This window comes from Syngnathoides biaculeatus, chromosome 11 (assembly GCF_019802595.1).
Source record: "Syngnathoides biaculeatus isolate LvHL_M chromosome 11, ASM1980259v1, whole genome shotgun sequence".
NCBI lineage: Eukaryota > Metazoa > Chordata > Actinopteri > Syngnathiformes > Syngnathidae > Syngnathoides > Syngnathoides biaculeatus.
In genome coordinates this window covers 16,880,346-16,901,261 of record NC_084650.1, presented here as the reverse complement: position 1 = coordinate 16,901,261, position 20,916 = coordinate 16,880,346, and the positions used below count along the sequence as shown (strand labels likewise).

Here is a 20,916-nt window from a genome sequence, read left to right as displayed (position 1 = left end):
GTATGGTAATGGGAAAATTATACTGACAAAAGTACACGACTTAAAGGGGAAATCCACTGGTTTGCATTAACAATGCATCCAATAGGTCATGTGATATGTACTCTATTTTGACAATGTGATGTTAAAGCCTCTCACATTTATTAGTGTTTTGAGAAGATTTTTAATTGAAAATTGTGAATTTTTAGGGGCGCTGCGATTTTTGCGAGTCACACGACCTACGTGCGCGGATGTGACGTGTACCGTGCCGCAACAAAGGTTCAATCACACGGGACACCCTTCAAGCCCAGCACTGATTTCTTGGATTTATCCTCAACTGATGAAGAAATAGCAGTATCTGTTCATCGGGAAGACGGAGGAATACTTCCATACACAGCTCGAGCCCCGGAGCTTGCTTGCCGGGGAGCCTGTGTATGGACAGTCGTGAGAGGCGCCGCTTACGACTCTGTATGGAAGTACTCGTCCGTCTTCCAAAGCCGCCGAGCCGCTCACGGCTGTGCCGCTCCCGGCGGTGTATGGAAGTATTCCTCCGTTTTCCCGATCAACTGAGCGGCAGAGCTGCTCACGGCTGTGTATGGAAGTATTCCTCCGTCTTCCCAATCAACCGAGTGGCAGAGCTGCTCACGGCAGCGTATGGAAGTATTCCTCCGTCTTCCTAAGGTGCCTAGCCGCTCACGGCTGTGCCCTTCACAGCTGTGTCTGTTAGTATTCCTCCGTTTTCCCGATCAACCGACGGGCAGAGCCACTCACGGCTGTGGATGGAAGAATTCCTCCGTCTTCCCAATCAACCGAGTGGCAGAGCTGCTCACGGCAGCGTATGGAAGTATTCCTCCGTCTTCCTAAGGTGCCTAGCCGCTCACGGCTGTGCCCTTCACAGCTGTGTCTGTTAGTATTCCTCCGTTTTCCCGATCAACCGACGGGCAGAGCCACTCACGGCTGTGGATGGAAGTATTCCTCCGTCTTCCCGATCAACCGAGCGGCTGAGCCGCTAACGGCTATGCCGGTCACGGCTGTGTATGCAAGTATTCCTCCGTCTTCCCGATCAACCGATACTTCAATTTCTTCATCAGATGAGGATAAATCCGAGAAATCAGCGCTGAGCATCAATGGTGTCCCACGTAATCGAGCCTTTGTTGCGGCACGGTACACGTCACATCCGAGCACATAAGTCATGTGACTTGCGAAGGTGGCAGCACCCCTGAAAATTCGTAATTGTCGATAAAAACCTTCTCAAAACACTATTAAATGAGAGAACATTTAAAATCACATTGTCAAAATTGAGTACATATTACATGACCTATTGGATACATTGTTAATGCAAACGAGTGAATTTCCCCTTTAACAATTGCATGCTACTAGTACTACTCGTGACATGACACAATACTCCTGGTTTCGAGGTTGTGCTTCACGAGAAGTACTAGTACGGCTTGGTCCTTCTATTAGTGCATAGAAGTGTCTTACTTTTAACGAGAAAATGCGGAATAGTAAATGGAACTTGAACTGGTTGTCAAGGATAGTGGGGAAAAAAAATGCACAAACAGGTTTCCGTACGCCATTAGATCCTTTTACATATTTTATATTTGAGCTATGACAACCACACAAACACATGCACATGCACACACACACAAACACAGACATAAGGAGACATCAGGGTTTACAAATGGGTGAAAAATTATTCAATGGAACTTAATGAACAAACATTTGCCCATCTGTTAATTAATGTCGAACACGGAGATGAAACAAACCCAGGTAGACACTGGTGCAGATATGCTGTACAGTTTTTAATATTATCCCCCCTTTCAGGAGAAAACTTGGCCCGAGACGGAGGCCTTAGATTTATCAACGCCTCCTGACAGATGGAACGGAGCAGCTTGTGGGAGTGCGAAAGCCCTTTCGGCTGCACTCCTCCCGTGGAGATGCGTTTGCCAAGAGTGGGTACGGCTCACTTTTATGGGAAAAAAAAAAAAAATACAAAGACGAAAGGGGAGAATGCACTATTTCGTCGTCGTGTAATGGAACCTCTCAAGCCGAAAACCCTCCGAATCCACATAAAATTCATGCACCTTGTACAGTATGTCGTTCAGCAGACCTCACTAATATGTGTGTTTGTGCCTTTTCTTTGGCTTCTTGTTGTGTATCACCCCTTCAAAAACAGTGATATCAAATGTACATACACCAACTACAAATCAATATGAATATTGGGCTTATGAGTGAAATTTCAGGATAAACCTAACATGCACTACAAATTTTATAGGTGAACTTAATGTGACATTCTCTAAATGTTTGAATACTTTCAAACTGCTCAATGTTTCACTACATTTTGCACATCATGTATTCCAACAAAACGCTGGATGGATAAACTTTGTAATGGATATTTGATCCATGAATGAACCGCAAACGGCATGGTTCAATCAGAATTATTTAAACAGATTTTAAGTATCAAATTGCTTCAGAAGGCGGGGCCTCGTCTGGTGAGTGCCATCGGCATCAGCGAATGAGAGTGTAGAGTTGGTTGTCTGTTAACCAATCAACTCTTTGAGTCAATTATGATTGAATTCCTCTTTCTTGTGCTGTTGACATTCTTGCATTATGTGACAAAGACCTCATTTAAAAACTTACAGTATGTTGGATTCACGTGTTTAATCCACTATCACAACTAGTTAAACTACACTCAGTGTCTGTCTTACCCTCCTCCATCTGGATCTGGATTTTGGGCTGTTTTACTGCCACTGCCCCGCCGCTTTCATCTGTGATCACTTCCCAAGGTTTCTGCGTTCCTCCACCATGGTGTTCCCCAAGGCGAGTCATATTTACTTCTTCTTCTTTTCCTTTCGGCTTGTCCCGATTATGGGTCGCCACAGCGTGTCCTCTTTTTCCATCTAAGCCTATCTTGTGATTCTTCCTCACTCACACCCAACTGTCCTCATGTCCTCCCCTCACCACATCCATCAACCTTTTCTTTGGTCTTCCTCTCACTCTTTGGGCTGGCAGCTCCAACTTCAGCACCCTTCTACCAATATACTCACCCTCTCACCTCTGGACATGTCCAAACCATCTTGTCTCTAAAACATCCAACTTTAGCTGTGCCTCTAATGACCTCATTTCTCATCCTATCCAACCTGCTCACTCCGAGCAAGAACGTCAACATTTTCACTTCTTCCAGCTTCAGTTCTGCTTCCTGTGGTCTCTCCAGGGCCACCGTCTCTAATCCGTACACCGTGGCCGGCCTCACGACTGTTTTATAAACTTTGCCCTTCATCCAAGCGGAGACTCTTCTGTCACATAGAACACCAGACACCTTCCGCCAACTGTTCCATCCCGCGTGGACCTGTTTCTTCACTTCCTTACCACACTTTCCAGTGCTCTGTGTTGTTGACTCCAAGTATTTCTTTTAATCTTAACTCCAGCTATCCTGTACCTCTTCCCCAGGCTATTGTGAGTTTTCTCATCCCACCACCCAAAGTCAAAGTTGTTTAAAGACTCTAAATTGTCCATAAGTGTGAATGTGAAAGTGATTGGCTGATGACCAATCCAGGGTAGGCTCCATGTCACCTGTAACTACAAATTCTGCGAGAAACAATGTGTTCGACCTCAGAGGTTCCACTTTTTCTACACGACGCTTGAGCCAACTGGTGAAATTGAAACGAGATCATAAATGGTTAAAAATGGAAGGAGTAAGGGGGGAGTACTTCAAGATGCAAATACAGTCAAGGAAAAACAAAAGCTACTTTTTGAAGTAAAAGAAATCAGCACAGATGTCCCTTTCACGGCCTTCCCAACATTCTTATCTTTCCTGTCATTTGCCACCTTTCTCCTCATTCTACTTTAGTTTCTATGGAGATATGGCTCAACCAATCGAGCATTTCATATTTGAAAATAAGAGGCACCGAGATACTTCCGTGTGGCACAAAGTGATTAAACTACCACGGACCTGAACTGAAACCCTGTCAAAAACTTGTTGGGGTTGTGCTTCCAGACATAGAAACGTGTAATAAATGTAATAATGTTGAGGGTTTTTTCAATTTGGGTTAGGGTTAAAAATGATAATAATAAATGTATGGGTGAGGAGGATTTATTGAACGGATGTCCAAAATAGTTACAGGGAAGATTCCCTGGTAGCGCGGTAGACACTTCTGAAGTGATCATCATTGGGTGTGTGGAAGACGGGTATTTTTAAAATTGTTTGGTTGGGTTCTCTTTGAGTTCATGAGAGAAACAAAATAGCAAAACCCGCCTTCAGTTCTACAGGAAATGCCAATAATCCGAACAACAGAAGTCAATTAATTAGCCGGTCCCTCAGTGATCATGTTAACTATGTCTGAATTTCCACAGTATCTATTTTTTTAATCAACTTACCTGTTGAAATGTAAATTATGACAGGTGTCCCATCTTCCCTGGAAGCAATTTACCTCACATATCTTCTTTTCGACACGTAAGGGGTTTGTCAAACTCTCACTTTTGCCACCCGGAAGTACATGTGACGCCATTGCGAAAAGGTCTGTCGTCTGGTTTTCGAGGGAGGAGGGTTAGCTAAAGCGAGGCGTGACGGACTAGGTTAGTACCTGCCAGAGAGGGGGAGTGGAGCTTGGCACAAGGGTGCAGGGGAAGGACAGAAGCCTCTGAAGAGAGCCTGGGGCACCTTGCCCTCCCCAGGTTTGTGGATGACACTGTAAATTGGCTCGGCTCGGCTGTGGGGGTACAGGAATCACAGTGAACGGGACAAAGTGTAGGACAGGAAGAAAAGCACGCATACCAGAGGTGGGAGTAAGTCACGTACGTACAAAGTCATAAGTAAGTCTCGAGTTCGAGTTTCTGGCAAGTCCGAATAGTTGTGACAAAAATCAAGCAGGTCAAGTTGAGTCAAGTCATACGATAACTTGGGTAAGGAAGTCCTAAGTCTCGTCAAGAGTTTTGTACATGTTACTTTCCCGTGCATGTTGAAGTAACAGTTGATTGAAGGTTCATAATTATGATTCTATGATATGGTTTGGTTGAACAATTTCGGTTTAAATACATGTAAATGTTTGATTTGTTGTTATGTGCCATGTTTACGGTTAACTTCAACTGGTGAGAGAGAATCTTCTTTTCATTTTTTTCAAGTGATGTTCAACAGTATCTTATTTTATGGCAGAACGAGAACAGCCGTGAAGGAGTATTTTTTATTATTTGTCAAGTTTAAGTGTGTTTTGAAGTAGTTTAAAAGTTTTTGAACGGTTAAAACTAAGATTTTTTTTTACTTTGGTCACCATACAAGGTGGATGAAATGAAACTAGCCATTAAAAACTGGTAACATAATCCATATTCCTGTTGCGAAATTATTGAAACAAATGATACACATTCTTTATTAGCAGCTATCTTAGGTCGCTCCTGAACAGTCAAGTGGCCAACCATATGGAAAATAAGAAAGAAGATAACATGATCATGAGAAATCCCCATTTGTGTTGTCTATGAATTTTTTTTTTAATTCTTCACCCACGCAAAATATTACATTTTCATCTGGCACAGTCTTGTCTGTCTGTCTTTTCAATTAAACATTTATACAACATGAAACATAGTTAATGTTTGACAAGCTATCAGTGATGACATACCGTATTTTCGGGACTATAAATCGCGCAATTTTTCATAGTTTGGCCCGGGGGTGCGACTTATTCTCCAGAGCGACTTGTATGTGAAATTATTAACACATTATTGCTTCCATCCATCCATTTTTTGAGTCGCTTAGCTGTTATTTTCACACTGACAACCATAAGAGGGCGCTCTATGCCCGTGGATTGGATGACGGATGGAGAGCACAGCTTCCGGGTGAATCGGCCACGCAACTTTCTGGGAAATCATTTGATGGCTCGATAAAGTATGGGCCTCCGTGGCGACCAAATCCATCCTGTCGGGATTCAGAAAGGCTGGAATAGGCTAGTTGTAACTGCGACTGACGATGAGTCTGATGTAAGCGACGTAGAAGAAGAACCGACGCGTCGTCTACCGCTGGAGTCGGCGGACTCGTTTAGAAGTGACACCAAGGATGAAGATTTCATTGGATTTTAGTCACCGGACATTTGGAGTGACACGGATGGTTTTGGTAAACTTCTTCGTATGCTATTTATCCTATAGTTATCAAAGTAACTCTTAATGTTATGCTAACATCAGTTGTGTCATGCAATGTAAGCGTACTGTTTAGCCTTTTGTTACCTCTATTTCTATTTTAAATTGTTCATCATTTGAATTTTAAATGACATGTCTGTTCTTGGTGTTGGATTTTATCAAATAAATTTCCCCCAAAATTTGACTTATACTCCAGTGCGACTTAGATATGTTTTTATGGATTTTATGGGTGTTTCTCGACTTGTACTCCGGAGCGACGTGTAGTCCGAAAAGTACGGTAAGTTAGATGGTGTGGTCGTTGCTGTGTCTTGGCTGCACATTGAGTCAAAGTTGAGTTTTTCACAAACTTTTACCCAAGCAAGTCCCAAGTCCGAAAATGGGCTAAGTGAAGTCGGACTCAGCTCAAGTCACGTGACTCGAGAAATCACCCTACCCACCCCACCTCTGACGCATACCAGCAAAGATGTGACATACAATGTAGACAGCAATGCACAAAAGGACACTGCAGGGCCACGGGACAAAAACACCCCAGTTACACACTATGATGCCTGCATGCACACAGTCAGACACGCACGCAAAACACAGTCAGACACAGGGAGCCTCCTCCCCAGAGATATGGGTTAAGATGACTCAAGGCCTCACGGGACACTCCAATTAATCCCAAACCCCCGCCGCCCACGAATGCTACATCCGGTTCTTGGGATAGGAGGTCAAAGGCACCACACACTGTCCAGCACATAGTTTTCCCTGACGAGTTTAGAAATGTAAATCTACGTTTGATTGGCTTCACAAGCTGACTGAACATGTGTGTCTCGTGTTCACGCTGACCACACGGTGACAAACACCTGGATGAACAGCGAAGGAGGACGAGGGGGAAAAAAAAAGAACAAAATAAAACAAAAACAAAAAAACATGCAAGACTGAAACTATTAATCATTATATACAGTTCAGGTCAAATATTACCCATCTTTGACATTTGAAAGCAATAAAAATTGCCTAAATGTCATTCTGCCACCCTTAAATATTATGACTTTAGGACCCAAAATACACAAAAATAAAAACATTTACAAATGTAATTTGTAATTAAACTGACTCGGAGCCAGTGTGATAAAATCAAGGAAATGGTGGTTGGCAATGGTGGCAATCTTGAAACGGTGCATGCTGTAAATGTCTGCATTTTTTTATGGGACAGTGATAACTGTTCAAGAAGGAGCTTGAAACCGTCCCGAGACGTTGGTGCCCGCAGAAACATGCACCTGTTGCTCTCTGAAGGGTCATGGAGGATCTTGAAACAATAAAAGTGTCCAAGTCATGTATTTTGTATGTGTTCGCGGGGGCATTTGATACATGAACGGTCTGTGTTTCAGGGGGAATCTTGAAACTGTATAACAGCATAAGAATAATCATACATACTAAACATAAGGAAGAGAAGTCATACAGAGGTCATCTGCAAAATAAGTACCTGCAAAAATACTGTACGTGTTCCCTTTTCTGTGAAACACCGATTTAGAATGAATCATCCATTTATTAATGTCAGACGGGCTATTAATAAATTGTGTAAAGATGTGTTCAGAATTTTATATAAATACCGTAATTCCCGGCCTAAAGAGCGCAAGTGCCCACATTGAAACAGACGTTGAAACACGAGATATTTACAAAGAAAGACGGTACACAGAGTTTAATCCTAGCGATGCCACTCCAACGCTAATCTAGTGCCACCACGCTAACGCTAGTACCGCCGTCCTAACGCTAATGCTAGCGCCGTCGTGCTAACACGGTCGGTAAAAAAAAAAACAACAAAAAAAAAAAAACATGCTGGTAAAATCACCGAGACATAGCAGTAAAAAGCTAGCCCAGCGCTAACAGGGCCAGACGGGTAAAAGTTACTTCCTCAGCACATATATTCCATTGGTCTCACTCTTATCTTCTCTGCTCGACTGCCCCCTTGCGGCAAAAAAAAAAAAAAAAAAATGCACAAATTAGCCGCATCATCGCATAAGCCCCATAGCTCAGTGGTTTGGTGTCAAACTCAAGGCCCGCGGGCCATATCCGGCCCGCTGCATGATTTTATGTGGCCGTGAAGGCAAATCAAATGTATCAACTTCCATGATTTTTATTAAAATCTGGAGCAAAATTTCAAATTGTCATATCATAAATGATAATGTTGAGATATTACAAACATTTTTGTGTTACCAAACAACATTAGTTGAAAAACCCACTAATCTCGATTTCTTATTCCAAAACGAGTTCATAAATTTCACATGTAAATATGATGAGGTGGTTAAAGATTTGTATGGTTTCACAGACGTAACGGCCTTCTGAGGGGAAGCGGAAGTAAAATGTGGCCCGCGACAAAAATGAGTTTGACACCCCTGGGTTAGAGGTTTGGTTTGGTAAACTAGGGCTCGTGAGTTCGTATCTCACTGGGGGCTCCAAGAGCGTCCGGCGTAAGAACTGTGCCAAACAAATACGAGCGTTCATCTGAGATGTCACACTGTGGCGACCCCTAACGGGACAAGCCGAAAGAAACTTACTGTGCGAAAAAAGTTGCGGCTTATAGGCCGGAAATTACGGTACTGCTGACGCAAAATGTGGCTGTAAAATGAACAGCATGTAACGATGAAGAGCTTTTTATAGTATGTGGTGGGACACGTTTGTTCCACGAAAACAACAATAAAAAACAATAACAATCATAAGACCCTCTGTCTGTCTGTCATCCAAACAAACTGTGTCCTTGAATCTTGAGAAGGCGAGGTGGGACCCATATTGCCGTGGTCTGCGTGGGCCTTTTAAGCACAAACTCTGAGTGCACAGTTGACGCCAAAATGTGTAGTTTGTGAACAAATGTAGACCTTCCTCAGACCGACCGTACGCGCAAAGAATGAAAAACATCAAACATACATCTTTTACCCAAGACGCATATCGTATTTAAACAATACTCATATATAGATAAAGAAAAAAATGCTTGCGTTTCCCAGTTTATCCAAAGCTTTAATGTGTTTTTATAGCACACATGCTAAAAATCTTGAACATTTCTGAAAATTTACAGTCAAAATCATCAACGCCAAGAAGGTTATGCTAATAGATATAATAATTAATCAAAATGTAAAATTTCTCTGTGATTCCACACAATGTGATGTTAAAGGATTGATTCCCATTGATTTTTTTATCTGCTGTTGACGCGGTAAATGATTTATAATTGTCCAACTACCGTATTTTCCGGACTATAAGGCGCACCACATTATAAGGCGCACCTTCTATGACTGGCCCATTTCAAAACTTGTTTTCATATATAAGGCGCACCGCGTTATAAGGTGCGTAGAATAGATGCTACAGTAGAGGTTGGCCTTACATTATACATCCATTAAATGGGCTCCGCTAAAGGCTCAATATTGATCCATATATAAGGCGCACCCGATTATAAGCCGCACCTGATTATAGGGCGGCTTGTCAGCTTTTGAGGAAATTAAAGGCTCTTAGGTGCGCAATATAGTGCGGAAAATACGGCACTACATGCAGTAGTGGGAAAATGTTTACCAGTAAGACACAGTTAAGCTACTAGTCTGCCCTTGTTATGCTACTAGTGCGCTGACATGTCTTACAAGTGAGGACAAATAGCGTACTAGTGCACAGAGCTTAAGATGGATATCAAGAATGAAATAAATACTTTCTTTCCACAGCCAGCGCAACTTACCTGGTGAAGTCTTCCTCCCCGAGCATGTGGCGAGGAACTGGCGAGTACCTGGACGGGGTGACCTGGGCCGGCGGGTAGGGAGGCTTCGGCTCCATGGCGCCCATGTAGTTGTGGCTCACGTGGTTGTCCACCATGGTGGGGAAAGCTGGAGGGAGGGCCAGGCCAATAGTGGGGAAAGGAAGAATGATTACACTACCGGGGCGGCAACGTTGCACTCAAAAATCATTCCTAGAACTTTTTATTTTCTTGTAATTGCCGGTTCTATTTCGAAGTCTGACGGGTTTTAGGCACCTCACACTTGAAAAGACCACGTTCAATATGTATTAGAGTCGAATATTTGTGGCGATCGGGAGTAGAAAGTGTGCGTGGCAATCAGGAGCAAAGATGATGCAGTCCGTGGCGGGAATGAGGCGCGCCACGTAAAAAAATTCAGCGACGTTCGACTCGAGCCACAGAGTGAGTCAGCGTTGCTCACGGGGCCTCTTAGTCTGTAAATACAGTAATTTATTATTTTCACATCAAAAGCCCTTTCCTAGTTGTCTTTATTTTTTTTTTTTGGTGTGTAACAAGTCGGAGTACAAAGATCAGTCCAATTGCTTGAAAACAACTCGCAATATGGGGGAATGGTGCTTTAAAATAAAAAAATAAAAACATAGCTGGCAGTGAATACATTAATTTTCCACACAATTGATTTTCACATAAAATCATAAAACCAGGCTCGATTTATTTATTTCTTTTTTTTAAATATCCCCTGTAAAATCTAATTTGCGGCCTGGCATAAACATTTCGTCAAATATCCGCCGTTGCCGACTAAATGGCTCTTCTGAGAAAGACTTGGAGAGCGTTCGTCTCGAGATTGTGGGTTCCTGTGCGCAGGTGGGATGTGAGAAACCGTCCACGCTCAGTGGGAGGCGCAGAACTCGGCTTGCTGTTGCTGTGGGAAGAACTGCCTGTCCGTGTGTGTGTGCCTAACTCGTCACTATGTGGGTGTCTCGGGGCGGTTTTTTGGGCACGAGAGCAGTGATCCAGTGCAGGAATTTCATGCAGGTTCATCACTCTTCCCCATAACATGACTGGATTTGATCATTTCAAAGAATCACTCGTTGTGTTATGTAATGTGAAAATTATGTAAAGTTTATTTGTAGAGAAATGGGTCTTTGTTAAAGGAGGAACTCACTCGGTGCTAGTTTGTTTTCCTCATTTTTGTGTGATGTTCTGTCTAAGTTGAGTATTATTCCATCCATCCATCCATTTTCTTTGCCGCTTATCCTCACTAGGGTCGCGGGGAGTGCTGGAGCCTACACCAGCTGTCAATGGGCAGGAGGCGGGGTACACCCTGAAGTGGTTGCCAGCCAATCGGAGGGCACGCAGAGACAAACAGCCGCATTCACAATCACACCTATGGGCAATTTAGAGTGTCCAATCAATGTTGCATGGTTTTGGGATGTGGGAGGAAACCGGAGTGCCCGGAGGAAACCCACGCAGGCACAGGGGAGTACATGGAAACTCCACACAGGTAGGGCCGGGATCGAACAAGGGTCCTCAGAACTCTAAGGCCAAAGCCTCACCAGCTGGTCCATTGTGCCGCCCTTGAGTATTAATTTTTATTTTATTTTGCTGTCATCCTATAACAGCTCGTAATCTCAAAAAACTGGTAAACAGTGTGGTCACTTGTATCTCTGTTTTTGTCAATGCAATGTGCACACAATGTTGGCATAAAAGCAAGAGTTCGGAACACGTGATTTTTATAATCAGTATCATAAATAAATAGGGAAAATATGATAACTTGAACATTGCAATGTGATGGGATCTCTAAATGTTCTCAACTCCATTTTGGTATAAAATTCTGGGGAAGTACTAATCAATCTATCAATTGCTTTTTTCTAATAAATTGTGCCCAGGGCACGGGCGTGAAAAGGAATTCCATTACTACATTTATTTTATAATCAGAAAATATTTAAAATGTCGTATTATTTGTAATGTGGTGTGAGCTTTTTGAATGCATTGAAGTCTTGCTTCCAAGTTTCAAAATTACATTTTATGTATTTACTCGGGGCGGCACGGCGGGTCAGCTGGTAAAGCGTAGGCCTCACAGTTCTGAGGACCCGGGTTCGATCCCGCCCCCGCCTGTGTGGAGTTTGCATGTTCTCCCCGCGCCTGCGTGGGTTTTCTCCGGACACTCCGGTTTCCTGCCACATCCCCGAATCATGCAATATTAATTGGATACTCTAAATTGCCTCAAGGTGTGATGGTGAGTGCGGGTGTTTGTCTCCACGTGCCCTGCGATTGGCTGGCGACCAGTTCAGGGTGTACCCCGCCTCCTGCCCGTTGACATCCGGGATAAGCTCCAGCACTCCTCCCGACCCGTGTGAGGATAAGCGGCAAAGAAAATGGATGCATTTACTCAGTATCACTCTAATAAATAGCGAATCAATTCTACACAATCAAACAGAATAATCTATCAGTATTGCAATATGACCATGTCTAATATGCAGCGTAAGAGAAGAAGTAAATACGTACTGCTGGAATAGTCCGGCGGGGCGTACATGTCATTGAGGTGCACGGGTCCCGGCTTGGCCACCTTGAGGTAAACCATATCAGACGTGTTCTTCAGGGCAGCCACCGCCTCCTCGTGACGCACGTCCTGAAGGACGATGTTGTTCACCTGAAGAGTGAAAAAGATACTGAGAATCAAATATTAATTTGGGCATTTTCCTCTCTGGAAGATTATTTTGAGCAATTATCCTGTGGTGTCAGGTTGGTTAAGAGTGACTCTTCTTCCTTCCTGGTCTGGACATAAAACGGTCGGGGGTCGACAATCATTAAGTCGGGTATTCGCAAACCGACAATCAAGCCTTATTTGTTGTGTTTTTTTTTAACCTCCCTTCTGATAAAACCAAGAAAATCTCGATTATCGGCAGTCTCGAAGAGATTATCCTGAGCAGTTATCTTGTGGTGTGGGGTGTTTTATGTGTGATTTTGAGGGAAAGGGCCTGGTGTGTGGTGTGCCGTGTTGATCATCTGGCGTACCCCACGCACTATGCGGTATATTCTTCCATTTCCACTTCAGTCATTTTTTTTTTTACATGCCTGCACTTGCTCACCTTTCCTTTACGTGGATTCTTCCGTACAGATTTCTGACACACCCACCGGCGCGTAAGCCGAGAACGAATGAAACGTGAGGGAGGTGTGATTCGCTGACATCAGAGAATGGCTTCGTATCATGAAAAATTTACCTTTTCTGAAGCTTAGGAATGTCATTGAAATATGAGAAAAAGGTAAAGTACACTTTAAGTATGAAACGTACTTTAGTAAAAGATGCAGACTTGGGACATGCAGACAACTCTCCAGCATGTTTTTTTTTTTTTTAAATAAAATAAAGCCAATAAAAGGAAATTCACCATTATGCACTGTTTATGAATGAGTGTTTACAGGACGGCTCTTATCTTTTTTCTGCAAATCTGCATTTCATCACTTTTTGTTTATTTAAAGAGTAGAGAGCGAATATAGGGTGTCCAAATGTATAAACACTTTAAATAATTCTATTTGTAATTTTTTTGTATGTTAAAAATCATTTGAATTATAATAAACATTCATCCATTTTCTTAGCCGCTTAACCTCACTCGGGTCGCGGGAGTGCTGGAGAATCATCCCAGCTGTACACGGGCAGGAGGCAGGGTACACCCTGGCCTGGTTGCCAGCCGATCGCAGGGCACATAGAGACAAGCTGCCGCACTCACGATCACACCTTGGGGCAATTTAGAGTGTCAAATTAATGTTGCATGTTTTTGGGATGTGGGAGGAAACCGGAATGCCTGGAGAAAACCAACACAGGCACAGGGAGAACATGCAAACTCCACACAGGTGGGCCCGGGATTGAACCTAGAACCTCAGAACTGTGAGTCCAATGCTTTCCATCTGCTCCACCGTGGCGCTTAATAGACATCAAGTTTATAATTATTTAAAGGGTGCATACATTTTTTTGGGACACTGTATATGGTTAATCAACATCTAAGTCTCAAAATGTCTGCCTAGACTTTTTTTTTTTGGGCTAATTTTGACGATGAAAGGGTCAACAAACGTCACGTGAATACCATTTCAAAAATTGTTTAATTTTTAATATCTAGCGGTAACTCACAATTACAAGAGTGTAACAAGAGTGTAATAATAACTTTTAGAGGAAACATCCAAGAGTCCTGAAAATGCATTGAATCAAAATGAAGTCATTCCATATTAATTTGAGAAAGTCACTGAAATAGTCGCGCCACTATTATATTTTCAACAGTTTAACTTGGCTTTTCATAGCAATATCACACTTGTGTCCTTGGGGCATTACAGTAGCGCCTCTGACGCGCAGAGGACGAAAAGCGCTTACGTTGACTGGAGAATGCGCGCGAGACCTGATTTGACAGGGAATGTCTCCATTTTAGGGTTGCTCCATCTCGAGTTGCATATCTGGCATGAAAGGTCCTAAATGAGAGGCTTGAATTGGACGGGAGAATCTGTGCGGCCGGAGATAACGCACTCGCCCGTTTCTCACATTTAAGAAATTAGTTAAGATGTTTGAAAAAACATGGCGTTCGCGTGTCGGTGTCGCACCAGCCAACACAATTGCAGCTCGGGGGATGAGGTGAGATTCGTGCATATTTTCAACAGCGTGAGATAAGCCGAAGGTTGGCTGTGTTGGAGTGTGCGTGGTGAGAAGGAAGGTCAAAAGCAGTAGGTAGTGTCAACGTACTCTGGTAACTTGGCGTAAGAGTTACATTTGTTTACTGAACAAGCTCGTCACGCAATTTACTGTATATCAAATCAATATTCCCCATTAAAATGACGTGAAACACCAATAATCTGTTCCGTTTTTAAACAAGTAAAATAGAACTGAATTTTATATTTTAAAAAAACATTATAAAAGAGATGTTAAAAAAGAAATAGTTTCTAAAGTGTAATCATGAATAATTGTGAAAATCCATAGGTAATTAATATAAGTAATAATTGAATAAATAAATACAAATCAACAAAATTTTTTTAATAATCAATTCATCTGTCATTTATTTTTGGGGATTAATCAATGAATCAGATCAAACAAAAATGCATTACGATTCACTGAGTGGTTTAGACCTGAAAATGTCAGAAAACAGGCAAAAAAATGTTAAATAGTGTTCCAAATAAAAGATGTTTGCAAATGTCTTACTTTGATGAAAGACAATCGGCCTCTTTTATAAACGGAATAAACATTATGACCAAAATTGACTGAGAGGCTGAAATTCTGACCATTTGGACAATTTTGAGTTAAACAGTGTTTCTAATCATTATTGATTATTTTGATAATTTAGTTAACCAATTGATTGCTTAAAGTTTATACTGAACTGTAATAGCCCTGAGATGTTACAAGTTAGCGGCAAAGAACTACTTTTGGATACGGCTTGACTAAAAGAGCGCCCCAGTCGCTCCAACTTAGTTCCCGGGCACCAAGGTACCAGAAGATGGCGCCAAAGTACTACTTAGAGTATTATACAGATCTTTGGCTTGAGGACAAAAACAGCAACTCATGGAGGATACATTTAACATGAAAAACGTACTGTGCATGATATATTTGTGATTTGGATGTGTGCCTTTAAGGGGTTCAGCCTCGTGTGTAGTATCAGGAGCTCGAGTGAGGATGTCAGTTTAATTTGCGTGTGAGCATCTGGGCGTGAGGTGTGGCCGGCAGCAGCTACTTGCAAGTGTTCTAATTTCCGCCGACTGAGGCTTTACTTCCCCACATGCGAGGGTACCACAGTACCTTAATCGGACACGCGTAAGTCGGGGGAAAACAAAAAAAAAATCTAAGAAATGTGAGTGCGAGGAGGTTCTTACGGCCAGCAGGCGGTCTCCTGTCTGCAGCCGTCCATCTTTTTGGGCAGCTCCTCCTTCGATGATCTTGGTGATGTAGATGCTGTTATCGCCCGGGATGTGCTGATTGCCGATCCCTCCGGCGATGCTGAATCCAAGTCCTGGAAGATTGCCAGAAAAATATTGTATCATCTGAGAATTATAGCATACTGTACACGACTGTGTTGAATGTGGTAGACACTTCATTAGACACAGCAGAAATTCACATTTGACCCATGAAACTTTCCGAGGTCCAACTTTTATGGCTTTCTGTGACTCCTCCAGTCTCTCTCTTGGAGTGCTGCTCAATTGTTTTCAGTTAAGACCACCCCAGGAAGAAAAAAACAAAAAATTTACGACCCACCCCCCACCTGCAGCCCCCTTGGAGTACACCTCTATATAACATAGCATATAAAGGATAATCTAATATAATCCTTAGAAACATTGAACAAAAGTACAAAAGAAAGGGATAATGATCAATTTACAATAAAGAATATATTTGTTAATGTTAATTATGTTCTTTAAAGTCTACATGACCCCCCGCCCGCATCGCAACACGATCCCCAGGGGATCGCGCCTTATTATTTGAGAAGCACTGCTCTATTGCAACCTGCTTAGGACTTTTTTTTTTCCTATTGCTGCATAGATTTGAACTAAAATATGTTCTTCTCTTTAGTAGTAATTAGTAGTAGTTAGCATCAGTAATTAAAGTGCCACTCTCATGAAATGGATGAGTTTTAGTATGTTATTAATGAAAAAACGGCAGCCAACATGGACCCATGCGTTTTTTCACCACAAAACATGATTTTGACGTATATGGCTTTTTGTAACTCCCGCCATGAAAATCCACTTGAGGGATTTGTTTTCGAGCAGAAGCAGGAAGTGACGTACGGGGCAGGAGCGGCCTCAAGCGGACTCGTTTGTTTCTATTAGTTTGACCTCCGGGAAGGTAGCTCGTTGTTCCTTCGTGTTGGCCAAAATGCTGGCTCGTTGCATTGCTGGACATTGCTTGAACGCTCGGGAGGATCGATTTACCCTTCATAAGTCTCCAAGAGACCCGGTTCGTCGTGAAAAATGGATTGCACGGGTGCAATGGACGAGAGCTTCGTGGGTTCCAAATGATAGCTAGGTGTGTATAAAGCTACTAAAAAAAAAAAAAAATAGTTGGGGGGGGGGCGTAATCCAAAAATCAGGGTTGCTAAATGTGTCGATGTGCGCATCGGAAGGCTTCCATGCAGCAGCCGGTGAAGGACGGCCTCTGGAAGCCTTGTGGATCGCTACATGCCTTGTCGACAAGGCTGAGCCTGCCGCCGGCCTTGTCGGCCGGGGAGGCTCGTCGCCGCGGTGGCTCATGTCCGACACGGAAGTGGGCGTTTATCACCGCCGCACGGAGGTGGAGAGGGCGGGGAGGCGGTTCGGCCGTGATCCGCATGTCATCTAAATATGGCTGGAAACAAAAGGGTAATATTGTCCCGGACACGTCACTCGGTTGTGAGACGTTCTCTTCTTCGAAAAGAGCTTCCGTGTCTGCAAGGGTGTGTCCTACAGTAGGGGCAACAGCGTGCTTTCAAAGGCGAATGTCCGGGGTGACGTCACAGACAGTAAACGCAGCCAATATGGCGACCACCAGGCTGTCGAATGACACTTCCGCGACTTTGCGCATGGATTACGCGCTCTCCGCTCATATTTACAAGTAAATAATCTTATATGTATTTTTCTTTTCAAAATCTATTTTCGAATGTTTACAGGGATGACACTTGACCTTTAATGTTAATATCAGTTTTATATTAACTACTTTTGGGAATGTTCATCACATTTGCATTAACAGCTAAAAAAAAAAATGGCCAGTAAAGAGCCCAGCGGTTTTTATGTTTTGGCTGTTTGTCGACATTTAACACTTCCATGTGTGTCATTTACCTTTGGGCCCTTTGAGGAGGTTGACCTCCAGGATGGTCTCGGGCGGGGCCTGCCTCCGCCTCACCAGCAGACGCACCACCGGCCCCGCCTCCTTCAGGGCCTCCACCGCCCTGCTGTGGACCACCTCTGACACGTCGACATCATTCACGCGCAGGACGCAGTCGTTAACCCTGTGGATGCGTACGAGGGGGACGGCATTACATCATCATCATCATTACAACCGCTCTGGGCAGGCTTTATTTTTCACCATTCTTTTTTTTTTTTTTTTCAGGAAAACACACAAAGCCCCGAGGAGGAGAAAAACTCCCACATGCTGGTGCACAGTGAGGGAAAAAAAAAAGTAGTAATTACAACACCAAGACTTGAAACAGTCAAATTTATATCGCAATTTGAGAATCAAAATTAGCATTTGCACTTCATAAAAACACAATGAAAAGCAAAACTGCAAACCACAGATTTTTAAGTCTGCACATAAGGCGCGACGATCGAAAGAAAATCTGCTGGGCTGGACGCGTAGCCATCAAGTGGAACATGGCTACACTTTTGAGTCAAAGCTGGAAAAAAAATCTAAATCTTTTCTTAAATGAAGCTAAAGTTATTTCAAGTGTTTACACAAAAAATATAGCATGTGGTACGGGGAGTCCTCGGGTTAAGACCATCTCGACCTAAGACGTTTCTACTTTACGACGCCCGTCCCCTGTTTTGTCTGGCTAATGCTTGTCCGTGTTTGTGCGCCGGGAGTATCTTTGCATTTTTCGCCCTCCTTTTTCGACATCATCGCCCCAAAGAAGAAAGCTGTATATTTCAGCAATGCTTCTGCAGCCAAAAGAAAATCCATTACCATGGCAACGAAGCTCAAGACCATAAAAAGATCGGAGAAAGAAGAGACACCAGCACCGCCAAGGCTTCAGTCGGTCAACCGTGGTGACAATTATTAAAGACAAAACCCGTATTTTAGCGCATGTGATGAAGGGTTCTGTTCCTATGTCGGATGCAATGATCACGAAACAAGGTTCTTGGATACTTGTCGAGATGGAGAGGATTGAGGACCAGGTTCCTTCGCAATAGCTAAGCGCAGCCTCCCCTTCTTCTTCTTCTCTATCCACCTCGCAGCAGTAATGCTAAGTACATCATCTTGTTTATTTCAATGGATTTGTTTTTTATACAGCGTACTGACTTTGATGGTGGAATCCGACTTAAGTCGAAATGTGAGTAGGAACGAATCTCAGTCGTACAGCGAGGACTCCCTGTAGTATGTTTGCAATGACAAAATCAGAATTTAATAAGAATGAAGTCACAATAATACCAGAAAAAGTTGCAATATTTCAAGAACTATAATTTCATAAGGACGATTACCGTAATTTCTTATGTATAATGCGTCCTGAAGTATAATCCGCACCAGCAAAGTTGTCCTGAAACTCAGTAAAATCCTTCTACCTATGTATAATGCGCACCACCAATTTGTTTCTATCCATATGCTCAAAATATTATGAATTATCTGTATTTCCGTTTTACTAGGTTTGGTTGTCTGTATCACAATCATTAATAATAATATTTGTGCATGTGCTGATCATCTTTTCCTTTCGGGACAGGCACAACATTTTCTTAGTACTGTTGATAACAAGCATTACCGTTTTGAATATTCAATAAACAATTTGACACTGTTCGACTTGAGAAATTTGATGCATTAATAATTTGTGCATAGTGCAGTTTATCCACAACATTACACATCGTTGGCCAAGCCTTCAAATGAAGCATCCGACTCATCTCCAATCGGAAAAAGATCCACAGGAGGTACCTTTGGTGGATCGCTGTGGAACTCATCATTGCTGACTTGGTCCAGTTCTGGCACCTCCTGCATTGCATCATGAACAGTGATCCCATCTTCCTCCCACAACACGTCATCCATCCTCTGTGCCATCCATGGCGTTTGTGAGGCAACACTTTTTGAATCAGGTGAAACCGCATCCCGCGCATCTTTTATCCATTCTGTTATCTGCAGCAGTTCGGGTTTCCTTATATTTCCACCTGCGGTGAATGTACGAGTCCCCCGAAGTCATCCACTCAATCCATTTCTTCCGCATGTGCTTTTGAAAAGGACGACTGCACGATACGTCAGTTCGCCGCAACTGTGCACCAGGAATGATCACCAAGTTAGTTTTATTTTCTTTTAGGATTTGCTAAATAGCTGGCAAGTGACAGCACCGAAAGACATCCAGAGAAGAGAGTTGCTTGTGGTTACACCAGACTGACCTAATCCAGTACTTAGTGAGCGCTTCTTCCAACCATGAATCCATCACATTGTGACCCTCTTTGGCCACTGGCAGTTCTTGGGGAAGAGTTTTTGCGTCTAAAGATTATGTATGGCTCCGTCCAACTCCCATCGCCGTACGCGCCCAGCATGACAGCTAAGTGTTGTTTTTTGTATTCCCAGTAGACTTTATCGTCACAGTTTTTCCACCTTTCTGATCAATTGTATGAGTGCTTGGCAAATCGAAGGTGAGGGGTGTTTGATCAGCATGTGCTATGACCCAATTTTGTGCTCTCACTGCTTTCTTCGATGAATGATGAACTGCTGGTATTTCATCAATTTATCCTCATAATCGGCTGGAAGATATTGTGCAATTGTTGTTCTGCCCCCTTATAAATAAGTAGCACCAGTTCGCAGATGGCCTGAAGTCTTGGTTGTCTTTATTCCTCATTATTGTCAGCGCTTTGAGGCGAAGTTCCACCGTCCTAAAAGCGTAGCCTCTTGCCCTCCGTTCGGCTAAAATCCGTAGCAGCTCTTCCTCCATCTCTAGGAACTGCGCAACTCTCCCACGTCCCAAAACTCTTCCATGTGGTTTTTGATGGATTCTTTTCTCCTTCGTCTTCCTCTACAATTTCACATTAGATTCACCCACTTTGAACTACCGTGCTGACTTTTCTTTTAAAAGTGGATACGTAACTAGCCCCTTTTAGTCAACATTTTCTTTCTTAGTTTAAGTTAAAACAAAAGTCACTGGCAGGCGTTTCTGATGTTTGGTGATCAATCGTAAAATGGCAAACTCACGGGAGCAGGTCAGGAATCTCAGGTTGGCGGCGCACATTACCGTAATACATATACAGTGAAGAAAATAAGTATTTGAACACCCTGCTATATTGCAAAATCATGATGGGGTCTGAAATTTTCCTCGTAGGTGCATGTCCACTGTGAGAGAGATAATCTAATAAGAAAAATCCAGAAATCACAATGTTTGATTTTTTAACGATTCATTTGTGTGATACAGCTCCAAATAATTATTTGAACCCCTGTCTATGAGCTAGAATTCTGAGCCTCAAAGACCCGTTAGTCCGCC

The 20,916-nt window shown here is 42.9% G+C and overlaps 1 protein-coding gene across 6 annotated transcripts in view; it reads right to left on the bottom strand.

Moving 5' to 3' along the window:
• dlg3 (discs, large homolog 3 (Drosophila)) overlaps positions 1–20,916 on the bottom strand; it is a 135,053-nt gene that overhangs the window by 48,821 nt on the left and 65,316 nt on the right. For 4 of the 6 annotated variants that reach the window (XM_061835328.1, XM_061835330.1, XM_061835329.1 and 1 more), the window contains 4 exons: positions 17,579–17,748; positions 15,647–15,783; positions 12,311–12,455; positions 9,791–9,953 (listed from right to left, as the gene is read on the bottom strand). In XM_061835328.1, the coding sequence (XP_061691312.1) occupies positions 9,791–9,953; positions 12,311–12,455; positions 15,647–15,783; positions 17,579–17,748 (615 nt within the window). The remainder of the gene's footprint in view (positions 1–9,790; positions 9,954–12,310; positions 12,456–15,646; positions 15,784–17,578; positions 17,749–20,916) is intronic. The other 2 variants (XM_061835332.1, XM_061835336.1) reach the window with 1 other exon arrangement.